Here is a 10,992-nt window from a genome sequence, read left to right as displayed (position 1 = left end):
GTCCATCCATTTGTAAAGATAATTTTAGGTAAAGGTTCAAAGAATGAGTCAAATCCAAAGCTCCAGTGAACCTCACCAGAGAAAACAGTGGGGAGAGTGACACCCACCATTAAAAACTTAAATAGACCACAAAAGTTTTTGATCAAGCTGATATTTGTTTTTCTCCCTTCTTTCATGTCTGTGTTAACTTGTGAACATGTTGGATTTCAAATAAAAATCATGGTGAGCCTCAAGAAGGTTTCAACGGTAGGCATCAATCTCCCCATTGTTTTTTGTGGTGGGGTCAACTACATATTTGTATCTACCTCATTCTTTAACTCATGCCTTAAAATTATATCTCCAAATACGTGGACGGTGTAGATAAAGCACACACATCATAGTGGGCTCACATACATCATAGTGGGCCCACAGAACTTGGTGATGTCACTTCGGTAGCAAATCTGGCCATTGTCTCACCAATTCTGTGAGCCTTATTTAAAGGTTTTGTTGCTACTGGTGCTCAAGCCTACACAACACATGGTGACAATCTTCGCACTAAGAGGAATTATATTTTAGTTTTCTATCAAGTAGTTTAGTTTATTTGAATTAAATATAATGATTTTATTTTCATTTAACAAAAAATAATTTCTTTATAATATAAAACATTTCAAAATGGGAGATAGGGGCAAATGTGTCAAATTAACATATTTCAGACATTTCATATGTTTGATAACAAACTGGTTGTTACAAATTCAGTACTTAATTTTCAGACTTCAGCCATAATTATCAAACAAGTTTTTTTGACTTCAGATTTCAGATTCAAGCTTCATATTTCAAGTCCAATCTTTAGACTTCAAATTTAAAGAACAGGGCCTTAGTTAATTAGGTAAATATGATTACAAAAGTAACTTATGTCCTTAAAGCTACTTATCTCCTGTAATGATGAATGACCCACGTCCAAGACAAGCTACGCATAATGGGTAACCCGAATTGAAGGTGGGCTCCACATGATGGGCAATTAATAATGGTGGGCCCACATGACGGATGGTCCACATTAATGGTTGGCCCTAATGATGAGTGGCCCATATCCAAGGCCGGCCCAACATGATGGACGACCCACATTAGAGGTGGGGTCCACATAATGGAAAATTCACATCAAAGGTGGGCTCCACATGATGGGTGGTGGATATTGAAGGTGGGCCTCACATGATGAACAATAACTAATGGTGGGTCCCACATGATGGATGACCAACATCAAAGGTGGATCCTACATAATGGACAGTACACATTAAAGGTCAGACCCTAATGATGAATGGCCCACATCCAAGGTGGGCCCCGAATGTTGGACGGCCAAATTAAAGGTGAAGCCCACATAATGAACGGCCCACATCAAAGGTTGGCACATCAAAGGTTGGCCCCATATGATAGATCATAGATTTGAAGGAGACCAAACAAACTTAAGGGATAAATACTTATAATGTTGTGGCATAAGTAGCTTATCTAAAGTAACTTACAATCCAAACGTCTCCTTAAATGTCCTGCACTGCATTCTTGTGTTTTTCCTTATTCACTTTTTTTTTACCCATGTCAGTACACACTCCATGTTAGCCACCCCCACTAGGGTTCGATACCAAGACCTCAAGTGTTGAAACGAGGCATCTCCACTCAGTCCGCCAGTTGAGCTATGGATCTGGGTGTTCCTTATTCACTTCAATGCCCTTGACTGTAAGCCATATACAGAGGGAATATGTTATTTCTGCAATAGACCTTCACGAAATAAATAAATAATATAATAATAAAAAGGAAGAAAATAAAAATAAAAATAAAAACAAAGGATTTAGAGCTCGATTTACATAATGCATGGGCTGAGTATTTGTATGCTACCTCTAGGCTTTCAATTGATAGAAGTTGGCCCATGGTTCAGTGATCCAAAATCCAAAATGTTGGACTCACCCTGACTGATCTGCACTAAAAGTACTCAAAAATGGAAGATAATTTCTATAGAATATTTAGCGTTTCATTGGTTGAACGGGAACCTCTTCCTTTAAACCATTTCTATATTGGCTGCCCAAGGGGGTGAAAAAAAAAAACAGTCAGAATTTTTCCTTGTAGATGAATTTTTAATTCATGGAGTAGAGATTGTAGGTCCCATGATAACGACTTAACCTCAGTCATATATGATCAGTTATTTGTAAATCTATCTTCTTCTTTTTTCTTTCTTTAATTTTAACCATAGTTATAGCAACCGTGTCAAAATTTATGAGACTTGGCCTAGCCACTAGTTTGTTGACTCATCCGAGTCTTGACTCATTGGTCGATTGAGCCAAGTTCAAATTATTTTCTTTTGAACAATGGCATGAACACCTTAAAGCTGACAATAGACCACATCATGCATGAGGTGCCCTTCCACACACATGCATTATTATACCTCCTGCATGATCATGCACACGTAATACCTACCGATGTTGGCATTGCATCTAACATTCTCCTCAATAACATCTTTATTACAAATGCAAACAAATCAAAATTCTGACTCTGATTTTTTTTGTACCCTTTCTACTCGCTGAATAATTAAGGAATGAAGGTTTTCTAAGCCGCACATGCTACCAGCATTACCATCTGCGTGCCACTACATGTGCCACAGCGACAGACAGGTACAATGTCAGAGCGGGCTGTCAAGTGGGATGACAATGAAGATGTCTCGTGCAAAAATCGGGGCTAGTCTGCTCATCAAGAGAGCCACAACATGTTTGGCTCAACTTGGGGTCACGCATGTATACGTGTTAGAGCTGATTGCGGCTTGAATTGAACCGAACACCTTTGACCCTAGGCACCGAGATGGATCAAGAGACTGAAGTCCATATGGTTCGGCCATCTATCCAGCTATGGATCATAAGAGACGATTTGCCAAGGGAAGGATTCGTCATTATGACGAGTTCTTTTTGCCTTCCAAACGAAAGGACTTTCAATTAAGTGCATATTATAACAATATAAATAGAACGAATAACAGGCTTGAAGTTGAAAGTACTTTATTAATATTAACAGTGAATGCTATAATCAACTTCAATAAAACAAAATTATCTATTTATTGTTCGGCATAAATTCAGGCTACGTGGAGAGATGGCCGTGGTGTCGAATGGTCGTCTATTCGTCGCTTGATGGGAATCAAGTTTCATGGTGAGACAATCGTGCGGGGTTTTCGCCTATTTGTTGCTTGATGGAAAATTGGGCTTTGTGGCGAGACAGCTAGTGGAGGGCAGATCTTCGACATTTTGTTCAAAAACCTGATCGAGAGACCATAGCGAGAAAGTCGGTGGGTAGGGATGTGAATGGGGGTCGGGCTCGGGCCTGAAAAATCAGAATTTTGAACAAGCCATTCAAAATCCGGGCCAAGACCTACCCCAGGCCCAATCCATTAACAACCCTATCGGTGGGGTGGCAATCTGTTCGAAATCCTGGCAAGGATCAGGCTCATGGCTAGATGGTTGTGATTTAATTGTATGTTCGTCACTTCAATTTAGAAACCGGGCTTTGTAACGAGACAGTCAATAGAATCACTTAGCACGTAGTAAGAAAGCCCCACAGCCTTTCACTTAAGAGTAAACAATCTTCCTAACAATCTAGTGGTGTGTTTGTCCACGTAGGGTGAAGGGATAAGTAATCTAATCAGTTCATGATTTCTATAGCATTGTGCTTGCTAGCATTGTAGGAGTTAGACCAAAACTAAACTAAGAGCGTCCATGAGGGATGGCGGATAAGCAACATTGCTCTGTAAAGTTTTGTTGCGTTGGCGTGGGCATGAAGCATTTCGCTCTTAGGTTTATTTATATGCATGTGAGAGGGTGCTGGCATATAGCCTTAGGAATCCTTTCCCATGATTTTCGCTCCAATCAATCAGCTAATCAATCAACCATCAAGCAGTCGCGGCCAATTATAGTATCTTGTGTGGTGAAGAAAATCCCCGCCAGCTAGCTATGCGATCATGCACACTCTTCCAGATCATCACGTAAACTATGACCATCCATACTTCACCACATGGTTGTAAGATAATTGCTCACTAAGATTTACATGTGGTGTGTCCCGTGGCAACGATCATCTTAACTTCCACGATCTTCCATTAGTTGATTGTATCAGCTGCAAGGATCTCGTCATAATCTTCGTATGATGATGCCGCCATGTATCAGCTTTCTAGCCATCTGATATGGAGATATCAGATTGGGTGTAAACACGATGTTAGAAATAAGTGGACAATAATTTCAGCCAAGTTTTCCTCCGTCGTACATTTTTACATTTGTTCCATAGGTGGCCCACTTGGTTAGTGGACTGACTTGATTCTTGGGCCTTGGCATCAATATATGAATGGATTGGATCTCATAACCATGTTCCATGCATGTATGCATGTAAATAGGTGCCATGTTACATGATTGCACATATGAAGCATGTAGAAAAGATCTTAACTGATGGTCCACTTATTAGTAGATAATCATGAACTATATATATATTGGAGTTAGAAACGTGCACATGAGAGAGTATTAAATGCTAGAGTTTAATCAAAAGTGCTATCTACAAAAGCAAGATCCCATCAAAGCAAATATTGCAAGCATTTAATGGTAGAATCATATTAAAAAGTCACTAATTGCATATGCCAAAGCCAAGTAATGTAAGAACTCTAGTAACTTTCCAATACGGAAGTCCAGTGATATGAGGAACTAGCCGATGCACACGATAGTATATCTCTTGTACATGTGGCCATATGCGATAGGCTACTTTGACGTGGAAAAATCAAGAAGATTTCCACAGCCTATCGTCCAAATCCTTCACAATGTTGAAGATTATGCAAGGCCACAACCACCTAGAAGCCTATGAAAGCAATGATCGATGAAAAGCTCTAGGCCAGCCGTTAATATAACCAAACCTAGCTTTATCTACCCATTCGCCATGGACATTTATATTTTATTTTATTTTAATTTAGCCATAATCGCTACTTATAACATGGAGCCTTGGTTTTTAATACTTAGTTTATCTCTCCACCCTTCATCAATGGCATCTTGCTAGATCGCAAGGAAGATCACTTAGTCTTGAACGAAAGTTTGCGGGGCTTTCCTGTTACGTGTTAAGTGATTCCACCACCCATCTCGCCATGAAGTTTTGTCCACACCAGACGACATATGGATAGTCAAATCATGACCATCTTGTCATGTGTTTAGTTCCCACCAAGACCACGAACAAAATATCACTTCACCAGTCATCTCACCACGAAGCCTGGTTTTGACTGAGCGATGAACAGATTGTCAAATATCCTCCTTCGACCGTCTTGCCACAATGCCTGATTTCTAATCGAGCAATGAACAGACAACCATCCCACCATGAAGCACACTCCACACTAGGCAATGAACGGATCGTCGTCCCTCAAGCCAATCACAAGTGCCAATATTGTAAAAAATCATTAATAGAAGAATACTTTTGGCTTTTATCTTCTTTCTCTATTGTTTCTATTGTTGAACTACGGTTACTATCACATTGAAAGAAAAGACTTGAATGTAAGGCAAAAAAAAAATCCACCAGAAAGGACTAACCCCTACCCTTCTGCAAATCACCTGATCATTGTTACAACCGATGGTTGAGAGGGCGACTAGATCCTAGAATTTGGTCTTAATCGGTCCATCTTAGTGTGGGGGCACAAACGTTCAATCAAACAATGAGTTAAGTATAACTTTGGCATGCCCACACTTCCTAATCATACACGTAAACCGAATACAAGCCCTCGTTCACATTCGTGGCCTCATGTTTGATTGAATTGCGCAAACAATATTTTTTGGCACGCTTGGTGGGACGTGTGGAACCAGAAGTTCAACAGTTCAGGAATATAGTTTTGAAGATTTAAACTCATGAAAAAGTCAGAAGATCAAGGAAAGTTTGTGCAGAAGGACATGTCCCTAAAAGCCAATCATTCCTCAACACCTGCAATCCATGAGTTTGGATCCTCCAACAACCATTCACTGAAAAGCATTATTGGCCACTTGAAAAACATATATGCTCTCTTAGAATATATGATAATGCAAGTTAAGTACATTGGTAGGTTAGCAAAATTTCTAGATAGTCTTACAAAAAGAATTAAACTCCTTAACAATTGGCCTGAAATACTCTTCTTCCATCTAATGCATGCATATGAAGAATGGCGAAGCCTTTATCAAAGTTTGCCTATTAAATCAGATTGTCATTTTTCAAACCAATTGAGAAATGATAATAAGAGGCCGACCATATAGTCAATAAAACCGTTATGACCCCCAAAACTCATACCTTAAGGGACAGTATGACATAAGAGTCGACGAGCTCGGAGGGCAACTTCTCGTGCTTCTAGTAACACACCTTTACAATAGGTGTTCAAGTAGCTCCGGGAAGGCTCCCTTGTTGCTAGCACCACAAAAATACTGACCGGGCATGAATAGTGTCGGCCGAGTGAATAATGCAGGTCAAATGAATAGTAAAATCGGCCGAGTGAATAGTGTCAGCTGGATGAATAGTAAAATTAGCTAGGTGAATAGTGTCGGCCTGATGAATAATGAAAATGGTCGAGTGAATAGTACCAGCCATGAATAGTAAACAGTTGTTAATAGTTAAAAAAGAGAAAAAAAATAAAAATAGTTGATGAAGAAAAAAAGGGGCAACAAAAGATACGACCATCCTGATGACCGATTGGACGAAAACACTGTCAAGAGTCATTTAACGTCTCTTTAGATTTTTCGAGTATATTCTCTAAATGCAAAGAGACATGCGGGAATTGTTTACACTCGTTTTTTTACAAACTCTTGCGGCCCAATGAGATGTCACCATGTGTTGGCACTACGTGCTAAATGATGGACGAAATCCTACTCGCATACCGAGAATATTGTTTATATTTGGCCCAACGCGGCCAAATTGAACCGTCCAGAAAATGCCATGTGGTAGCATTCCACATGTGGTGTAGATAAGCTTAAAAAAGAGTAGTTAGAGAGGTCGACATAAGAAAGCATTAAATGCTAGAGTTTAATCAAAAGTACTGTCTACAAAAGCAATAGTCCTATTAAAGCAAGTCTCTCTTCAAACGTTAAATGCCAGAATTGCATCAAAGCAAATATCTATATGCATTTAATGCTAGAATCCTACAAAAAGCCACTTACTGCATATGACAAAGCCAAGTAACGTAAGGACTCTAGCAACTTTCCAATGCGAGAGTCGAGTGACGTGAGGACTCCATTCGATGAGAGTCGAGTGACGTGAGGACTCTAGCTGACGCACGCGAGAGTATATCTCTTGTACACACGATTGTACATGATAGGGTACGCTGACATGGAAGACTCAAGGAGATGTCCACAGCCTATCGTCCAAATCCTTTACGATGCTGAAGACTACGTAAGGCCACCGCCTCAAAAAAGCCTATAAAAGTAATGATCAACGAAGAGCTCTAGGTCGGACGCTATTACAACCAAACCTAACTTTATCTACCTGTCCACCATGGACATTTATCTTTTTATTTTATTTTAGTTTAGCCCTCATTGCTACTCATAGCATGTGGCCCTAGTTTTTAATACTTAGTTTCACTCCATCCTTCATCCAAGGCCTCTAGTAGTGATGGCAATAGTGTCCACCAGCATGCCAAGCACAATGTTTTTTTTGGCTGTTTTCACATTCATAGCCATTAACTATCTATTATTAGTGTAACATTATTTCTAACTTAATTATTAAATACCGAGTCATTTGAGTCGGGTGTGCTGATCCGACTGGATATCTAGTTGAGTTCTCAAGTTTTTAAGCGATGGTATCTACAGTCCAAACCATTAATATAATGCGCCCATATAACCAATGTATATGGCCTAATAACGGAGTCTTCAGTAGAGAAGTCCTGACCTTTCTTATTGTAGTGCAGAAAATTCATAATTATAAAAGAAAATACAGCAGTTTACATTCTACTCATAAAAGGCAAAGATCTGATGGGTGTTTTCAAGGAGTACAGCAGTTTACATTCCAACCAGGGAGATTTTATCCATAAGGGGGATCAAAATACCAACGGTTTGAATCATGAAGCCATGGGACCCACTTGTACAAACTGAAAAACTGAGTGTATGATAGATATGATCAGGTTAAGCATTGTATAACAGTTGGTAATAATAACAATAACCCAGATATTGTCCAAAAAAAAAAAAGAAAAGAAAAGAGAAAAAAAGAAGAAGAAAAAAGAAACTGAGAGAAAAGAGATTGGTTTATCCTATTTTGAGTGCATGTCCACGGCCATGTGTGTTTTCAAGGAATGGAAACTCGATATGAAAAAAAGCATATCAGAGCAATCTTTACCAACAGTAAAATCACATAACATGAGCAACACAACTTGCTTTCGTTTCCTTTTTTATTTCAGTAACTAAGAATCTGACAAGTAGAAAAGCTCGTATCCATGGTCCCTTCAGGTGGTGGGCCCACCCTTGTTTGTATTTAAGCACCGACATATGTAAGAAAAGTTACCTCATGCTCCATATTTGGGTGCCTTCCAAAGCTTGAATGCCACCTCATGCAAAAATCGATCTGCAGGTATTGTGAGATTCCCCCCATTCTGCATACGGACAAGGAGAATGCCAATGACCACCACAATAAGAGTAATTGCGTCACAAAAACATGTTCCGAGCCAAAGTAGAGAAATTCTAAAATGTCAGAACTTTGTTTTGTGAAGCTACTAGTCAATGTAATGGTTCCGTTTCTGTAAAAACAATAATGCCTATCACATGATACAATGACCAGCAAGACATCTCAAAAGACACATAGGACATCAGATTTCTCATGGTCAAGTCACGTTAGCCAGAAACGACAGATCTGTAAAACACTGATTAATTATAAAATTACAAGGTTTTCATGAGGTGTATTAAACGAAACAACCCCCCACTAATTTCTGCATCAATGATTTGACAAAGGCTTCATTGAAATGGTGTTTTAATTATGAGACGAGGGCATGTCTTACTTTTCATGAACTTAAAATCTTATGTTGAACATGTTGTGAGAGAATCTTTAGATCACAACCAAAAAAGGAACATTTTATAATAAAGACCACATGTGGTATTGAAACAACACTGACATGAATATCTGAAATCAGAAAAATAAGATCACGACCCTCCTGCTAAAGCATACACATTGGAACCATAATACAGATCTATACACACCGAAGGAGCTATATGATATGGCTACTGCCGTAGTCACGAATTGGGGTTTATCAAACCAGACATGTAAGTTCATATGTGACCTGTTCTCACAGGGACTCAATAAACAACAACATTTGTAACAACTGGGTCAGGCTGCTTTGGATTTATCATAACAGAAAAACCGAACAATCAAACTTTCCTGGCTTTTGGAGTGTTTTGTGGGGTTAGAAGAGTAGTTTTCCCAATCCATCCGAGCATGGAATTGAAGCATCACAACGAGTAGTGGAAGTTAAAACTTGCTGCTTAACACTGAAGGCCATTATTAAGAGCAAAATCTACAATGTTTCTTTCATTTGTAAGTGATTAACTTCTACATGTATTTATTCTCACCTTGGATAGACAATATCCCAAAATTTGCACCTATTTGATCCTATCCCTTGAATTTGAGGATGTCGCAAATGGACGGCCTAAGGAACTTTGGGTGGCCTACTTTATAACCATCTATTTCTTTCCCTAAAAGCCGTCCCATATTATGGTCAGGCTGTCATATCATTGTGATTTTTTGAGGTATGGCTCATACAAGTTATAGCTTGATGATTGGTTCCAATCAAGTAGAAGTGTGCTATGTGTAAGCAAGGCAAGTCATTCAAAAATTACGTGATTGGAAGTGAGAGATGCCATAGCCAGAATTAAACAAGACTACTTTGAAATGTTCACAAATATTAAACCATCCAAATTTCATCAGAGGGTCTCTTTAATATGCTGTGAATGTATAAGGCAATGATATACCACAAGCTGCTAGATTACATCTCTTGAAGCAAACCCTTGATTCCAAGGGAAAATGGAAAATCAAAGAAATCACCATTGAATGATGTATGCGGTGTGTGTTTGATTGTCTGTTGTAGGGCAGGAGAGAATGTTCTTTAGAGGAACATTTTGGAGATCACAAAAAGATGATCCACATGAAATGATCATCAATTTGGGCAATGACAACAAGAAAGCGAATGTACCCACCATCGGTGATTTAAAAATTGATATGATGCATGCATTGCACCCTTGGGATACGGAAACATATCGGTATTACATAGGAAATATTGGATGTATTGTTGTTTTTGGGAAACATTGGGAAAAATGATGAAAATTTTCAATGAAACTTTAGGGGATGTTGAAACAGACATCAGAGGACAATCAAGCAACCACACTCTATTTCCCACTTTTCCATGATCGAGCCACACAATATCAACTGAACCATGGGCCCCTCTTTCTTGAGCGCAAAACTAAACCCGGATGTGTACAACCTTTCAGCTCGCATATTGCAGTTTTTGGTGCACAGACCATCCATGATGAAGTTTGTGATATCAATGGTTTGGACCATTGAACAACAGGTCCCACTTGCATTCAACGAGTTGACTACTACTACTCGCCCCCCGGCTCTCCACTATCCTTTGCCTTCGAGTGGAAGTAGAAGTACCTTCTCTAGGTGCCGATCTGTATACGGCATCTTCAACTTGCGCCCATGTCAGGTCTTCCGTCTCTACGAGCCACTCGTTATTTGCATCCAGCTCATCTAAGCAGATAAGGTCAAAGAAACCAGACTTTTCTTTCTTTGTCTATAATCGTTCTCGCAATTTCTGATTGTATTGAACGAAGACCAAGTTGCTGAGCTTCTTTTGCTCAAGTCGATTCCTTTTCTTGGTGTGAATCTGCATAAAAGAAAGCGCATTTGACATTAGCTATTTAGTTAATTAGCTTACACTTATAAATTGAATCCTCATAGACAGCTTTTTTAGAGCTGAATCCTTCTTGTTCGGGTCTACTCCATAGGCGGCCCACCAGTCAGCTAAGAAAA

General features: G+C 39.2%; 1 protein-coding gene across 14 annotated transcripts in view; it reads right to left on the bottom strand.

Annotated features, from left to right (window-relative positions):
• Positions 1 to 1,676: 1,676 nt before the first annotated feature.
• Positions 1,677 to 10,992, bottom strand: part of LOC131228746 (uncharacterized) — a 30,330-nt gene continuing 21,014 nt past the window's right edge. For 3 of the 14 annotated variants that reach the window (XM_058224605.1, XM_058224596.1, XM_058224604.1), the window contains exon 6: positions 8,201 to 8,563. Coding sequence is in view for 8 of the 14 variants with exons in the window: in XM_058224596.1 (XP_058080579.1) it covers positions 8,477 to 8,563 (87 nt within the window). In the remaining 6 variants the exon portion in view is untranslated. Of the gene's footprint in view, positions 1,736 to 1,863; positions 2,044 to 7,023; positions 7,396 to 7,851; positions 8,074 to 8,200; positions 8,564 to 10,992 lie in introns of those variants that run through there. The other 11 variants (XR_009163081.1, XM_058224599.1, XR_009163084.1 and 8 more) reach the window with 8 other exon arrangements.

This window comes from Magnolia sinica, chromosome 16 (assembly GCF_029962835.1).
Source record: "Magnolia sinica isolate HGM2019 chromosome 16, MsV1, whole genome shotgun sequence".
NCBI classification, from domain to species: domain Eukaryota; kingdom Viridiplantae; phylum Streptophyta; class Magnoliopsida; order Magnoliales; family Magnoliaceae; genus Magnolia; species Magnolia sinica.
Note: the sequence above shows the minus strand (reverse complement) of the source record. Positions and strands in the feature narration are given on the sequence as shown.